The sequence below is a fragment of the Nomascus leucogenys genome, chromosome 23 (genome assembly GCF_006542625.1).
Source record: "Nomascus leucogenys isolate Asia chromosome 23, Asia_NLE_v1, whole genome shotgun sequence".
NCBI lineage: Eukaryota > Metazoa > Chordata > Mammalia > Primates > Hylobatidae > Nomascus > Nomascus leucogenys.
Window position 1 is genome coordinate 31,414,355 of NC_044403.1, and position 17,230 is coordinate 31,431,584.

Consider the following 17,230-nt stretch of genomic DNA (forward strand, 5'->3'; position numbering starts at 1 on the left):
CTGATTAGCTATCTTCAGGAAAAAAAACAAAGTTGATTCATCTTTCCTTTTAAGACAATCAACCCAAAGAAACTGAAAACAGCTGAGCTTTATAAAATAGCTATCTTCCTGGCGATCAAAGAGATGAGACACAAATGAACACTGGCGTGTCATAAACAGTCTCCAGGGCCTCACTTGCTCTGGAGCCCGTCAGCACTTCCCAGGATGCCAGCTGGGAAGAAGAGGGCATGTGCCACAGTATCTCCATATAAAACCTCCCAACTACAACCATGCCAAAGTTCACCTATTGTTTGCCTGTGATGTATCCAGAAAAGTTTATATACATAAACTTTGCAATTATTTGGGTACTTTCTAACAGATGAAATTACAATAAAGTGAGTAATTAACCCACTGAAACATGTATATGTGTCTGGTCAAAAAACTTTCTGGGCCAGGAGCTGTCTCAAAAAAAAAAAAAAACAACTTTCTGATTAGGCCTCTTCTACAATTGGAAATTACTGACAGCTTCACAGTATATTATTTCATACAACAGGATCTCATCCCTAGCAAGCAGAGCTGCAGCATCTACTTAATAACATAACAATTTCATTCATCTCCTGATGTCTTAAATTGAAGCACCGAGGGGTTTAGCTACATGAAGTCTGCCAATAAAATAAAACAACAACAAAAAAATCAGACCTAGAAATAAAAAAGAAATGTTTTCCAATACAGTTTTACATGGAGAGATGGAAATACACAAGCACAGTGTGACTGTCTTATCTCCGCAGGAAATTAGCAACTGCACGAGGTTTACTCCTCCAATTTCTACTTCAGTATTAACGGGCTGAGCAATTGCCACATGGAACAAGCCCCTTTAATACCACCTGGTCTACTTCCCAGCAGTAAGTTCCACTCCCAGGCCTGTCATGGCTCATTTAAATAGTACAGTATGCTCCCTCTGTAAGTCTGCTCCTAGAGCTTAGAGAATTTAAGATATAATGAGATACGAAGGTGTTTATCATGAGGTAGAATGGAACTCTGAGCCAAAGCAACAGGAGCTGGATGTCATGAGCAGGCTGAGAACAGAAGGTTTTTTTTTCTTTAAAGTATACTGGAAAAATGAACTATTCCAGAAGACATCATAAAGTTTGGGTAAAGGCAGAAGTTTTAAGCAGAAGTAACTCTTACAGAAACTCAGCGAACAAAATAAGATTTCAGAAATAGAGATGAAGAGCAGGAAGTACATCTTTCATCATTGCCTTCTGCTGTCTTTCCACAGAAAACTGTTGTTTAAGAGAGTTGTAATTCATCCCATCCCATATGCAATGGCAAAAACTTTGCAACAGATATATATCTAAAAAGCAACAATCAAATCCATCTGATGGATTTTGAAGACTTCAGGAAGAAAAAGAATGATTATAAAAATAACAGCTGAAAAAAATTAGGAGAGAAGGGGAAAAAAAACCTAACAGACTGAAAATAAATTAGTTTAAATTGGAACTTGTACTTGTGATAAATATTGTGAAGGAACCCAACATGACCCTCCCCTCTTGCTCCAAACTCATAAAAATAGTGCATAAAAAGAAAATAATAATTAGGTATTGAGCTTTAGCCAAACCAGGAGAAGTGCTAATAACAAAGAATTCAGTTATAGCTGACGAGTTTAAGTGGAAATAACTTATGGGGGTGGGGCGAGGGAGCGGTAGGTAGAAAACTGGGTTATAAGCCTTAGGGAGGAGATCCCAGGATCGGGGCTCAGGAGGAGATGGAACTAACCTTTCTGCATAAAGTTAAAGGAAGTCACAAAGGTTGACTACCCCTGTAAAAATAGAGACCTTTAGAAAAACGTTACTTACTAGCCCAATGAAGCAACAAAGACTCTTAGGCTACGGGTAGGAAAATAATTACTCATTAGAAATCATGGATGCATGAGAGACACACAGAATCCCAAGCACAGAAATTAACATAAAAACTAGTCCAGAAAGAGTGAGTGTACTAAGTCCCCAGAGAGAGAATCTGGAAGCTGCTCTGAAGGAACAGGACTCCCAAGGAAAGTAGCTCCACAGAAGCACAGATACCAAAGATTAGAAAACAAGTCCTCGTTTAAGAGTTACAACAAACAGGCCGGGTGCGGTGGCTCACGCCTGTAATCCCAGCATTTTGGGAGGCCAAGGTGGGTGGATCATGAGGTCAGGAGATCGAGACCATCCTGGCCAACACAGTGAAACCCCGTCTCTACTAAAAATACAAAAAATGAGCCAGGCACGGTGGCGGGCGCCTGTAGTCCCAGCTGCTGGGGAGGCTGAGGCAGGAGAACGGCGTGAACCCGGGAAGTGGAACTTGCAGTGTGCCAAGATCACACCACTGCACTCCAGCCTGGGCAACAAAGCAAGACTCCATCTCAAAAAAAAAAAAAAAAAAAAAGAGTTACAACAAACAGAAGACTTCACATTGTAACAACTAGAAATAATAGAACTGTGTTAAAGGGCCTTTAAATAAGTATAACAGAGGTTCTCCTAACAGAATGCCAATTATCAGACTCTCCAGATCAACCAATATTCTTTCTCCCTCCCAATAAATTGGCTGATACTCAGGCATATTGAAAGATAGCAACTCAGAGACAACTGAAGACTCTTTTGGCTGCTTAACCAGTTGTGCTTCCAACTGTTTTTCATGCATCTCGCCTTCGCAGAGTGTGCCTTAAAGACTATCTCTAAACCTCAGAGGTAAGTGCTGATTAGATTAAGCCAAGAACAATAATCCCACTTTCCCTCCTCAATGGCTTGGCATGGGACTCTGTCCAGCCTAACAGATGTTGAGTAAAAGTCTACTGTTGGGGGAGGCTGGATATCAGGACTTCTGAGAAACATTTTCAAATATCTAAGGAAGAGACCTAGGAACACTCAAAAGGATGGCATCACTTGACACCAGCCTGAGGACAAAAATCAACAGATAGTTCAATGCCAGTACATCTGGTCAGTGGATAGTTTTTAAAATCTTGACTCTCCTGTGCTTTCCTTTTATAGACTATGTTTTTTCACCATAATACAATAATACTGTGAACTCCACAACAAACACCTCTCTCCCAACTCCCAATTTTATGAAATGAAACCACCACACCCTAGATAGATTAAAAAGAAGCACTCAGAAATCCAGAGACTTCATCATACATGAGAAAAAAAAAATCTAGATAATATATAAAACCTTGGATATAGCTAATGGAATTCTTTTTTTTTTTTTTTTTTTTTTTTTCTGAGATGGAGTTTTGCTCTTGTTGCCCAGGCTGGAGTGCAATGGCGTGATCTTGGCTCACCCTAACATCTGCCCCCTGGGTTCAAGCGATTCTCTTGCCTCAGCCTCTTGAGTAGCTGGGATTACAGGCATGCGCCACCACACCCAGCTAATTTTGTATTTTTAGTAGAGACAAGGTTTCTCCATGTTGGTCAGGCTGGTCTCAAACTCCCGACCTCAGGTGATCCCCCGCCTTGGCCTCCCAAAGTGCTGGAATTACAGATGTGAGCCACCACGCCTGGCCAATAGAATTTTTTTTTTTTTTTTTTTTTGAGATGGAGTCTTGCTCTGTCACCCAGGCTGGAGTGCAGTGGCGGGATCTCAGCTCACTGCAAGCTCCGTCTCCTGGGTTCATGCCATTCTCCTGCCTCGGCCTCCCCAGCAGCTGGGACTACAGGCGCACGCTGCCAGGCTGGCTAATTTTTTTTTTGTATTTTTAGTAGAGACAGGGTTTCACTGTGTTAGCCAGGATGGTCTCCATCTCCTGACCTCGTGATCTGCCCGCCTCGGCCTCCCAAAGTGCTGGGATTACAGGCGTGAGCCACCGCGCCCGGCTGGTAAAGCAGCATCAAGATTGAGAGATTGACTCCGATTTTGAAAGAAGTTCTACTGTGGGTAAAATGCTTATCAAACAGTGTTCCACGCTTCAGAAAAATCTTTTGTGAAAGGAAGAGTCCATTGATGTGGCAACTTTATCACTGTCTTATTTTAAGAAACTGCTACAGCTACCCGAACCTTCAGCAACCACCACTCTGATCAGTCAGCAGCCATCAAGAAGATAGAGGCAGGACCCTCCACCAGCAAAAAGATCATGACTCCCTGAAGGCTCAAGATGATCAGGAGAATTTTTTTTTAAATAAAGCATTTTTAAAGTATGCACATTTTTTAAGACACAATGCGATTGCACACTTAACGGACTATAGCATAGTGTACATATAACTTTTTCTTTTCGAGACAAGATCTCACTTTATCACCCAGGCTGGAGTGCAGTGACGTGATTACAGCTCACTGCAGCCTTGACTTTCTGGGCTCAAGCAATCCTCCCGCCTCAGCCTCCCGAGTAGCTGGGACCACTGGTGTGTGCCACCATGCCCCACTTTTTATTTTCTTCTTTTGTAGAGACAGGGTCTGTCTATGTTGCCCCGGCTGGTCCTGAACTCCTGGGCTCAAGCAATACACCTTCCATGGCCCCATAGTGCTGGGATTACAGGCGTGACCCATTCCACCCTGCTTACATATAACTCTTATAAGCACTGGGAAACTAATAAATTTGCGTGACTCACCTTACTACAATATGCACTTTATTTCAGTAGCCTGGAACAAAACTTGCAGTATCCCCAAACTATGCCTAAAATGCCCTAAATAACCATGTTTATGAATACATACGTTTTAGGATTTTCTTTTGAATTTTATTCTTTCTCCCTCCTTCTTTTCTTGCATTACTAGGATCTCCAATATAGTATGGAATAGGGGGATATAGACATCTTTATCTCTTTCGCAATCTCAGGGTTCAGCTTACATCATTAGGTATGACGTCAGCTGTAAATTTTTCATGATGCTCTTGAGCTGAATTACCTTCTATCTCTAGTCAGCTATTTATCATAAATAGGTGTTGCCTTTTATTAAAAGCCTTTTCTGAATGTTCTCAGGTGACTAAAGGACTTTTTTCTGTATTTTGTTCAGGTAGTGAGTTTAATTCATTTTTGAATACTGAACAAACCTTGCATTCTAGAAATAAGGCCAACCTGGTTGTGATATATTAGCTTTCTTATTTATCTTGAATCCAAGTTGCTAAGGTTTTGTTAGGGACTTTTATGTCAATGTTCATGAGTGATACTGACGTGTAATTTATTCTTTTGTAATGTCTTTGTCAAGTTTAGGCAGGAGGGTCACAATGCTAAGCTGACTTGGTAACTATTCGTATAATGCCTTCTTTATTTTGTGAATGAGTTTCTCTAAGACTGGTATTACATCTTGCTTAGACATTTGGTAGAATTCAACAGTAAAGCCATCTGGGCCTGGAGTTTTCTTTGTAGGAATGTTTTTGATTATAAATTGAATTTTTCTTTTTTTTTCTTAATTTTTAAGTTCAGGGGCACATGCGAAGGTTTGTTATACAGGTAAACTTGTGTCATGAAGGCTTGTTGTACAGATTATTTCATCGCTCAGGTATTAAGTCTAGTACTCATTAGTCATTTTTCCTGATCCTCTCCCTTCTCCCACCCTCCATCCTCCAATAGACCCCAGAGTCTGTTGTTCCCCTCTATGTGTCCATGTGTTGCCATCATTTAGCTCCCCTTGTGAGAACATGTGGTATTTGGTTTTCTGTTCCTGCGTTAGTTTGCTAAGGATAATGACTTCTAGCTCCAACCATGTTCCTATAAAAGACATGATCTTGTTTGTTTTTATAGCTGCACAATATTCCATGGTGTACGGGCACTACATTTTCTTTATCCAGTCTACCACTGATGAGCATTTAGGTTGATTCCATGTCTTTGTTACTGAGAACAGTGCTGCAATGAACATATGTGTACATGTGTCTTCTTTTATTTCAAATGGCTTTTGGAGTGTAAGTGTTTTTTTGTTACAAGAATGAGTTATATAGCGGTGAATTCTAAGATTTTAGTGCACCCATCAACTGAGTACTAGATATACATGGTACTTAATATATAGTTTTTTAATCCATATCTTCCCTCCCCCACCCCTCGGAGTCTCTAAAGTTGATTATGTCACTCTGTATGCCTTTAAATACTCATAGCTTAGCTCCCACTTTTAAGTGAGAACATAAGGCTTTTGGTTTTTAACTCCTGTGTTACTTCACTTAGAATAGTGGCCTCCAGCTCCATCCAAGCTGCTGCAAAAAACATTATTTCATTACTTTTAACGGCTGAGTAGTATTTCATGATGTACATATGACAGAATGACTGATATTCCTTTGGGTATATACCTAGTGATGGGATTGCTGGATCAAACTGTATTTGTTTTTAGGTCTTTGAGGAATCGCCACATTGTCTTCCACAATGGTTGAACTAATTTATCCTCCCACCGATAATGTATAAGAGTTCCTTTTTCTCTGCAACCTCACCGGCATCTGTTATTTGACTTTGTAGTAACAGCCATTCCGACTAGCATGAGATGGTACCTCATTGCGGTTTTGATTTGCATTTTATCTAATTATCAGTGACTTTGAGCTTTTATTCATATGCTCATTAGCCACATGTATGTCTTCTTTTGAGAAGTGTCTGTTCACGTCCTTTGCCCATTTATTAATGGGTTTTTTTTTTCTTGTAAATTCGTTTAAATTCCCTATAGATGCTGGATATTAAACCTTTGTCACATAATTTGGAAAAATTATCTCCTGTTCTGTAGGGTGTCTGTTTCCTCTGTTGATAGTTTCTTTTGCTGTCCAGAATCTCTTTAATTAGATCCCATTTGTCAATGTTTGCTTTTGTTGCAACAGCTTTTGGCATCTTTGTCATGAAATCCTTGCCTGTGCCCATGGTACTGCCTAGGTTGTTTTCCAGGGTTTTTATAGTTTTGGGTTTTACATTTAAGTCTTTAATCCATTTTGAGTTGATTTTTGTTTATGGTGTAAGGAAAGAGTCCAGTTTTAATCTTCTGCATATGGCTAGGCAGTTATCCCAGGACCATTTATTGAATAAGGAATCCTTTCCCCCACTGCTTGTTTTTGTCAGGTTGGTGGAAGAGCAGATAGTTGTAGGTGTGCAGCCTTATTTCTGGGTTCTCTATTCTGTTCCTTTGCTCTGTGTGTCTGCTTTACGACCACTACCATGCTGTTTTGGTTACTGTAGTCCTGTAGTATAGTTTGAAGTTGGGTAGCATAATGCCTCCAGCTTTGTTCTTTTTGCTTAGGATTGCCTTGGCTATTTGGGCTCTTTTTTGGTTCCATATGACAAATTCAATTTCTTTAACAGATAAAGGCCTGTGCAATTTTCTATTCCTTCTTGAGCCAGTTTTAATAAATTGTATCTTTCAAAGAATTTGTCTATTTAATAAATTTATTGGTATAAGGTTGCTCAAAATATTCTCTTATCTTTTTACATGTCTTTAGAAACTGAAGTGATTACCCCTCTCTCATTCCAGGTATTGGCAATTCATGTGCTTTCCTTTTTCCCTTGATCCATTTGGTAGGGACCTATCAATTTTTTTTAATTCTTTAAAGAACCACAGTTATGAATTTTGTGAATTTTCTCTGTTGATTCTCTGTCTTCTATGTGTTTGATTTCTGTTATCTTTACTATTTCTGTTATCCTACTTACTATGGTTTACTCTGCTTCTTTTTCTGGTACCTTAGTGTAGAAACTAAGATCAATGAATTTCAACTTTTCTTCTTTTCTAATATAGGTATATAAGGGTAAAAATTTCATTCTAACCACTTTTTCAACTGTGAAACACAAAATTTCACATTTGAATTTTCATTCAGTTCAAAATGATTCCTAATATTCCTCTTCTCTAAGCCATGGTATTTAGAATTATGTTATCTAACTTCCAAACATTTTCTAAGTATCTTATTAACTTCTAACTGAATTCTACTATGGTTAGAGAACAACTTCAACATATCTCAGTCTTCTGAAATTTACTGAGACTTACTTTTAAGGCCCAGCATATGGTCTGTATCTGTGAAACTTCCATATGCACTTAAAAAACATATATTTTCTTCAGTTGTTAGATGTAGTATTCTATCAATGTTAAATAAGTTAATAGTCTTTAGATCTTCTATATTTCTGATTGCTCTTGTTTGTTTACTAATTCTATCAGTTTCTAAGGAATAGAGGTCAAAATCCCCAGTAATGACTGGTGACCACAGATTTGTTTTACCTTCAGTTCTGTCAGTCTGTCCTTCATGAATTTTGAAGCTCTATTAGATATATATTTATTAGGATTATTATGTCATTTGGATGTGTTGTCCCCCTTATCTTTATGATATGCTCTTTTTTATCTCTGGGAATACTCTTTGTCTGGAAGTCTCCTTTGTCTGATATTAATATAGCTATGCCAGGTTTCTTAGGATTACTATTTCCAAGAACTACCTTTTTCCGTTAATTCCAGCCAGTGTTTATGATAGTACAGGTCTTATGTACAGCATACAGTTGAGCCTTGCTTTTTTTTTTTTCTAATACATCCATTCTAATATCCCTGTCCTTTACTTCGTGTGTTTACTATATTTCATTTTGCCATAAATATTGATATGGTTGAATTTATGTCATTCGTTGTTTCTGTTCTTTGTTTATTCGTTGTTCCTTTTCTGCCTTTATTGGTTGGACATATGAAACAACTTTTAGCATTGCACTTTATTTCCTCTATTAGCTCTTCAGGTGATTTTTCTTTGCTTTTTTTTTTTTTTTGTGACAGAGTCTCGTTCTGTCGTCCAGGCTGGAGTGCAGTGGTGCCATCTTGGCTCACTGCAACCTCTGTCTCCCAGGTTCAAGCAATTCTCCTGCCTCAGAATCCCGAGTAGCTGGGATAACAGGCACCCGCCACCACACCCGCCTAGTTTTTGTATTTTTAGTAGAGACGGGGGTTTCACCATGTTGGCCAAGCTGGTCTCAAACTCCTGACCTCAAGTGATCTGCCTGCCTTGGGCTCCCAAAGTGCTGGGATTACAGGCATGAGCCATGGTGCCTGGCCGCTCTTCAGGGTTTTTAAAATTTTTGTTGTTATTATTTTGGTAGTTGCTCTACAGCTAACAACATGCACCTTATCAAAGTCTATTTAGATTAGAAATTGTACTACTTCACATCTAACACTTCATAATCTATCTATCTTTCTTTCTTTTTTTTTGTTAGAGACAGGGTTTTACTCTGTCAACCATGCTAGTGTGCAGTGGCACAAACAGAACTCAGTGTAAACTCAAAATCCTGTGCTCAAGTGATCCTCCAGTCTCAGCTTCCCAAAGCACTGGGATCACAGGCATGAGTCACCATGCCCAGTCAACACTTCATATTTTCTACTTCACGAACGTAACAACCTTACAATTCTACCTCCTAATATTTTGGGATACTGTTGTCCTATCTTTCACTTTTACACATATTATAAATGCCAACTCATCATGTTATTTTTGCTTTAAATGGTTAGTTGTCTTTTAAGGGAATTCTGAGAAGAAAAAATACATTTTCTATATGTATCAACTGATTTACCATGTCTGTGTTTTTTTTTTGGTGGGGGGACAGAGTCTCACTCTATCACCCAGGCTGGAGTGCAGTGGCGTGATCTTGGCTCACTACAGCCTCTGTGTCCTGGGCTCAGGAATCCTCAGTCTCAGCCTCCCAAGTAATTGGAACAAGAGGTATGAGCCACCATCCTCAGCTAATTTTTTTGTTTGTTTTTTTTTTGTAGAAACAGGGTTTCGTCATGTTGTCTAGGCTGGTCTCAAACTCCTGGACTCAAGTGATCCTCCCACCTTGGTCTCTCAAAGTGTTGAGATTACAGGCATGAGCCACAGTGCCCGGCCCATGTCTGGTGTTCTTCATTCCTTCCTGTAGATTCATGCTCCCATCTGGATTCATCTCCCTTCAGCTTGAAGAACACCCATTAGCATTTCTTGTAGAGTGCTTTCTAGAGATGAATTCTTTTCATATTTGTTTATATGAAATTGTCTTTATTTAATCCTAGTTTTTAAAGGATCTTTTTCTTTGGTTACAGAATTTTAGGCTAATTTTTTTTTTGTTTGTTTACTACCCTGAATGAAGTTCCATTGTCTTCAGGTCCTCACTGCTTCTGATAAGGACTCAGCTATCATGGTTTCCCTTTATGCACTGTGCCTTTTTTCTTAGGCTGCTTTTATTTTTCTCTGCATATTTTGTTTCCAGCAACTGGATTATGATATTTCTAGTTGTGATTTTTTATTTTGTGTATTTATCCTGCTTGGTTTCACTTAGTTTCTGGGATTTGTGAATCAGAGATTTATGGTTTCAAATTAAATTAGAGAAATATGTTGGCCATTTTTAAAAACTATCTTTCATCTGCTTCATTCTCACTCTTTTATCCTTCTAGTGGTCCACATGTATGTTAACCCATTTGAAATTGTCCTACGTGTCATTGAGGCTCTGTTCATTCAGTAAAAATCCTGTCACTCCCTGTTATATAGATTGAATAATTTCAATTGATCTATTTTAAAGTTCACTGACTCTTTCTTTTGACAGCTCTAATTTGCCATTAAGACTATCCAATAGGCCAGGCGTGGTGGCTCACGCCTGTAATCCCAGCACTCTGGGAGGCCAACCTGAGGTCGGGAGTTTGAGACCAGCCGGACCAACATGGAAAAACCTCGCCTCTACTAAAAATACAAAATTAGCTGGCTGTGGTGGTGCATGCCTGTAGTCCCAGCTACTTGGGAGGCTGAGGCAGGGGAACTGCTTGAACCCGGGAGGCAGAGGTTGCAGTGAGCCGAGATGGTGCCACTGCACTCCAGTCTGGGCAACAAGCGCGAAACTCCATCTCAAAAAAAAAAAAAAAAAAGACTATCCAATAAACTTTTCATTTCTATTTCAATTATCACATTTCCATTTTCATTTTATGATTATTACTTTTTTGAGATAGGGTCTCGTTTTGTTGCCCAGGCTGGAGTATGGTGGCACATTCAAAGCTCACTGCAGCCTCAATCTCCCAGGCTCACACGATCCTCTCACCTCAACCTCCCAAGTAGTTGGGACTACAGGTGTGCACCACCACACCTGGCTGATATTTAAACAAATTTTTGGAGAGACAAGTTCTCACTAGGTCAAATTTCCATTTTAAAACAGTCTTCCTTTCTCTGTTGAGATTTCCTATCTATGCCATCACCAACATGACATTTTCTTTAATCCTCTGATGTATATTTTTAGGGTGAATTTAGTTTCTTCTGTTAAACCAAAGGACTAGTCAGAGGTGATTTCTACAGCACGCTCCTTTTCTGCTCCATAGATCGTATGTTCCCGATTCTGTGCCAGGTCTGGATTTAACCTTTCATATGCTGATCTGCTGACAGCTCAGGATATTTCCCAGGCTTCTCTATCTCAGTGAGACTCATCGTCCAAATTTGGTCTACCCTGTAACACTTAACTGAGGCCTTGTTTCACTAGTCTTAGCCTGGGTCTAGAGTAGGCCTTACATTAGAGCATGGTCCTTGTTCCTAAAACCTATCTTTTTTGTTATCTCAGCTAGATAACTGAAGTTAGCAAGGATTTCTCCATGCTGACTGGGTTGGAACTCCAGATTCCCCACTGCTCTATCTCTAATACTACAATTCCACTCTCATTCTGCAGCATCTAATCTCTGGTAAGCCTTGGGCAGTCTCATTCAGTGAACACGTAGCCTAGTCCTCAGCCAGGAATCATGCTATCTGGCCTCCAACTTCTTCTCAGTATACTGTTTGTATATGAATTACTTCCTGATTTACACAGGACATTTACAACTACAGAATCAGGGGACCTCAGGAGGTCATCTGACCAAAGAAGTACACAATTTTAAAATCGATGGGGGACCTTAGAGATTTAGGGAACCCTTTCGAATCTGAGTGAGAAAACTGCAAACCTGAAAAGTTAAGTGATTTCTTCAGGTACAAACACAAAAGTACAAATTGGATTTTCACCTGTAAATATCATGCTTTGCAAACATTCAGCTTTACCAACTTCAACATGTTTTTTTTAATCTCATTTGATCCTTACAACAACTTCATGAGGTGGGTCTAGGTATTATTATGCCTGCTTCACAGGTAAGCAAACTGGCTCAAAATGTAAGCAAATCATTTGCTACACAGAGCATCTTTTAATCCTCTTTTGTTCAGTAACTTCTGTAAGAAAAGCTTATGATTAAATGGATAGATTACTATCTTTGACATCCACAGCTTGAGGGGAGTTTTACCTATTTGGAGAGTGAGTAGCTACCTATAGGGTACACTCTGGAGGACAATGAAAAAGATGGTCCTGAAAGGAAAATTAAAAAACAAAAAACAAAAAACAAAAACATCAAAAATCCAAACAAAACCAAAAAAACCTGACATATTGGTAAATTATATATCAGATTTTCTTCAAATGGGTATTGCAATTAGGTTAAGGCATCAGGTTACCTACCTGCAATAATTAACCTTTTAAATGATTCATTTATATTTAACAAAAGGGATCAGGGTTGATCCTATACCTCCAACAGAGAAAAAAAGAAAAGACAAGGAAAAAGTAGGACAATAATCTCACTTCTTTCCTCTTGTGAGGAGTAGATGACAGACAGTCTCAATTTCATCCCTACACAGGTAAGCACATTTTTACATGTGAACCATATATTGATAGAGACAGAGAAAGAATTTTGAAAGCTGAAAACAAGAGGGACTTTCGGGGCCTTTACCTGAAAAGTTTAGTTCTTTATTTGTTATTTAGACCTTATTCCAGCCACTTGAGGCTTTTTACATAAAAAAATGATTAGAAAGCATGGATTTTTTTTTTTAAACATGGTTTCTTCTATTTGGAAGTTATGTCTGATCTTAAAAAGCTAAAATGTGGAATAAGTTTAAAATTTAAAGAAGGAGAAAGGCAAAGAACATTTAGGGTTATTTGTAACTTATTCCAATTCAGGTCACAAAAAAGTAAAGAAATTTCTATAGAGTGGGCCGTATAAAAGCACTGAATATTAGGGCAGAGAAAAGGGGGGCAGAATGAGAAAGTTAAGCAAAACTGAGGAGGAGTCCCAAGGGATAGTTGATTGTAGATAGAAACTTTGCTTTATAATTTTAACTAGTCCCAGACCCACCAATGCTATTTGTTTATAGCTATACTATACAACATATTGTTTTCTTTTTCAAGTGTAAAATAATTTTATATTAATTTATGTGGGTTTCCTACATAACATTCAACCTCAGTATTCTAGCCCATTGTGAAAAATGCTTCCAAGTCCACTAAAAGTCCTTTATCATATGTCTACAGACTTTAAAAAAAAATGGCTTTTGGTGGAAGGATAAATAAATATGGCTCTGTGAAGAGTAAACATGCTCTTATGTAACTAAGAATGCATTTTCATTTTTATTTTCCCCCCTAAATTGTTACTAGGATATAATTTGGATAACTATTTACAATTTTGTGGTTAATTTGGAACACTATGTCATAAATCCCTAATGAGATTTTTTTTGAATGTGAACAACCCCACAATTTTTTTTTTTTTTTGAGACAGAGTTTCACTCTTTTTGCCCAGGCTGGAGTGCAATGGCATGATCTCGGCTCAGTGCAACCTCCACCTCCTGGGTTCAAGTGATTCTCCTGCCTCAGCCTCCTGAGTAGCTGGGTTCACAGGCATAGACCACCACGCCTGGCTAATTTTTGTTGTTGTTGTTTTCTGTTTTTTTTTTGAGATAGAGTCTTGCTCTGTTGCCCACGCTGGAGTGCAGTGGCACGATCTCGGCTCACTGCAAGCTCCGCCTCCTGGGTTCATGCCATTCTCCTGCCTCAGCCTCCCGAGTAGTTGGGACTACAGGCGCCCGCCACCACGCCCTGCTAATGTTTTGTATTTTTAGTAGAGACGGGGTTCACTGTGTTAGCCAGGATGGTCTTGATCTTCTGACCTCGTGATCTGCCCGCCTCGGCCTCCCAAAGTGCTGGGATTATAGGCATGAGCCACCATGCCCAGCCATGCCTGGCTAATTTTTTTTTTTATTTTGAGATGGAGTCTTGCTCTGTCACCCAGGCTAGAGTGCAATGGCACAATCTCGGCTCACTGCAACCTCCGCCTCCCAGATTCAAGTGATTCTCCTGCCTCAGCCTCCAGAGTATCTGGGATTACAGTGTGCACCACCACACCCAGCTAATTTTTGTACTTTTAGTAGAGACAGGGTTCACCATGTTGGCCAGGATGGTCTCGAACTCCTGACCTTGTGATCCACCGGCCTCAGCCTCCCAAAGTGCTGGGATTACAGGCGTGAGCCTCCACGTCCAGCCAATTTTTTGTATTTTCAGTAGAGACGGGGTTTCACCATGTTGGCCAGGCTGGTCTAGAATTCCTGACCTCAGGTGATCCACCTGCCTCGGCCTCCCAAAGTGTTGGGATTACAGGTGTGAACTACCGTGCCCGGCTTGTTAACAGCTCTCTTAATCACAATTGTACTCTACTTTTCTCTCTTAACAGTCAATAATTTTTGAAATGTCAGAATTTAGTACTGGACTCTTCTTAGGTACATATGACAATTTATTCTGTTTCTGGGAGACCTTTTTTTGGCCGGAAAGCATCTCATGAGTATATAATTTTACACAGAGATATTTGGATTTCGCCGCCAGCTTTACTTGTTTCCAGAGAAGACCAGTCTTCTAAACATGTCTGTCTAGTCTAGTCAGTTCAGGAGATTCTAATATTTTTCATTTTTCACCGGTGTTGACATCATCTTTTAAATCATATTTATTTATTTTTTAAGCTCCCAATGAGCATAGTGATTTAACGTCTCCTCGTTGGTTTCATTCTTTAAATGACTTACAACTAACTGCCTGCATATAGGAGGCTACATATTGAATAGCTCTAAACTCTCAATGAAACCAAAGAGCTCTGCCACCCCTTCCCTGAACAAACCAGTTGTCAGGGCAGTCAAATTCACAGCTTAATAAAAATTTTATTAAAAATAAAAAATGGATCTTGTAAAATTTATTCTGAATCCTAATGTAGGGTGGGACTGCAGGAGGAGTTTGAATGCAGGGCAGTGACGAATGAACTAGCTCATCTACAATTCTTAACAGTGAACCTTATGACCTCAACTGATACTTAAAATTTATTACAGTTATTACAGTTGTTATTTTATTATTTTTCCCCTGCTCCCTTTTATCCCTTCTTTCTTAAGGGAAAAAGGCTAACATAAAAGCAGAATAAAAAAGTAATGGTTAACAAAACCACAGCATAAGGAAGAGAAGAACCATTGTCAGATCTGCCAATAAAAACGTTCCTTCTCTTCAGGGCTGGCTAACCAACGCAAATGTTTCTAATGCACCACTGGCAGGCTACCAAGCGAACCGTTTTACGTCTCCCCAAACTTACGGTCACCATTTATCTGTAACAGACGCTCAAAAATTACATTAATATACACTAGGAATGGAAAATAGCTATTAATTCATTTCTCTTGGCTTGATGAGGTCAGGATTATTCCAGAAAACAAAGCTATTCTAGTGCTTTGCTGAAGAATTTTCTATACAAATGGGCCAACTACCTTTTCCTCCGGGAAGACTCTGTCTTATTCTAGCTCCCGAGTCACACATATGCATGTTTCAGTCTCCCTGCACATTTCATGCCCCTCATATTTCTGCCTCTCAAGTTCTCTAGGTAAAGTCTTTTTACTTGTTCGATGATCAATAATTGAATAATTTAAACCTTTAAAATATGGTGGGTCCTCCAATGACTACAGAGTGAAGAATCTAGTGTCATTGCCGACAGCCACAGGGAGGACTTAAATTTCTCCACTTAAATTTGCAAGCTTTTTTCTCATGATGCTACTCGGAACTCTGACCTCTCTTAATTCTCCCCCTATGCCAATCCACTTCCGGCTTCACTTACGCATTAGTTCCAAGACATATCACTTGTAATGCTTTTCTAAAAGGATAGAATCTCGTAGCCTTGCACTATAGCCCAAGAATGTGAAAGCACAGAGGACATCTCAGTATTCTTGGGTTGCAGTCACAATATCGCAATCATCATGTCCCATGAGAATTCATGCTAAGGTATCATGGCAAGATTCTGTACAGCTCTATTATTAAGGTACTCAAAGTTTATTGATAGTTCAAAGTAGCAGAAAAGTAAACTGATGTCAGTTTAAAGCACTAGTTGGAGTGAAAAAATTTTATTTTAGGCCAAAGACAGACTGTGCATTTATGCAGAGAAGAAGTGAGCAAGGATTATGTGAGAGAACTGACAGCGAAAGCCTGCTGAGGCAGGGACTTAAAATCTGTGACAGAAATAAGACTCTGTCCTTATGAAGGAGAAAAAAACCTATCCTCTGAGACAGAAAAGAAGATAACAAAAATAAAGATAACTGCTGACATAACGAAGGTAACTGAGGGATCCCGGGATAGACTTGGTTTCAGTAAAATAGCAGTAGGGCCTTCAGGTAAGGGGAAGGGTTAGGAATGGTAAATGAGAGGGTACAACTGGATTTTCAAAAGAGACATTTGTTTTAGACAGAAGGTCACTGAGAAGAAAAAGCAACATCTACTATGTATTGGCAGACGTATACATGCTTCACAACAGCTTATAGTCTCAGCAACCTACAAAATGTGGGGGAAGCAGGAAAATGTTTATAGCAAAGTTCTGCTAAAAATGACAATTTTCTAAAACTTGGCTTCCAGCGTGTCAAAATGCTAAGTATTGAATCTTGGAGACAGGTATATGGGGGTTCATTCTCTCTACTTGTGTGTACCTTTGGAAATGTTTACAATAAAAAATGTGTTTAAAAATTGCCTAGTCTTCATACCACTTCAGAACCAACAGCCCTCTTCCCCAGTAAGCTTGCCATTTTGCCTGAACTTTCCAGAAGATTTTAGGAATTTCAGAGAGGTAATTACACACAGATATGTATAAGCCAGAGGATTTAAAATTCATTAAAGAGGAACCAAAAATATTTCTATTTGATCAGGATTTGTTCCACCTTTGACCAAATTTATTCTAGAGAGTGAGAAATACAAGTTAGCATTAAAATTAAGTAAGTGTATTGGGGTAATAAACAGAGCCAGAAGATGAATGCAGGGAGAAAAGGTATTTCCACTAAGCATATGCTTGAAGAATAAGACTACAAACACTTACTTCATCTCCAGAACTTCCTCTAAGTGTTTCCTTCTCTCCGCCCGAAGATTAGTCAAGTGAGTTTCCTTTTCTGCCAGAGACTGCTGGGTGGAGGACAGCTTTGCTTTCATGGATTCTAGTTCCTGCTTTACTTTCTCCATGGCCATCAGTAATTCCTCCACCTGCCATAAATATGGGAAAGAGAAAAATAGAATATCTTGATCAA

The 17,230-nt window shown here is 39.2% G+C and overlaps 1 protein-coding gene across 8 annotated transcripts in view; it reads right to left on the bottom strand.

Moving 5' to 3' along the window:
* ERC1 (ELKS/RAB6-interacting/CAST family member 1) overlaps nt 1-17,230 on the bottom strand; it is a 481,383-nt gene that overhangs the window by 184,911 nt on the left and 279,242 nt on the right. For all 8 annotated transcript variants that reach the window (XM_030804352.1, XM_030804346.1, XM_030804349.1 and 5 more), the window contains one exon: nt 17,026-17,186. In XM_030804352.1, coding sequence (XP_030660212.1) covers nt 17,026-17,186 — 161 coding nt within the window. The remainder of the gene's footprint in view (nt 1-17,025; nt 17,187-17,230) is intronic.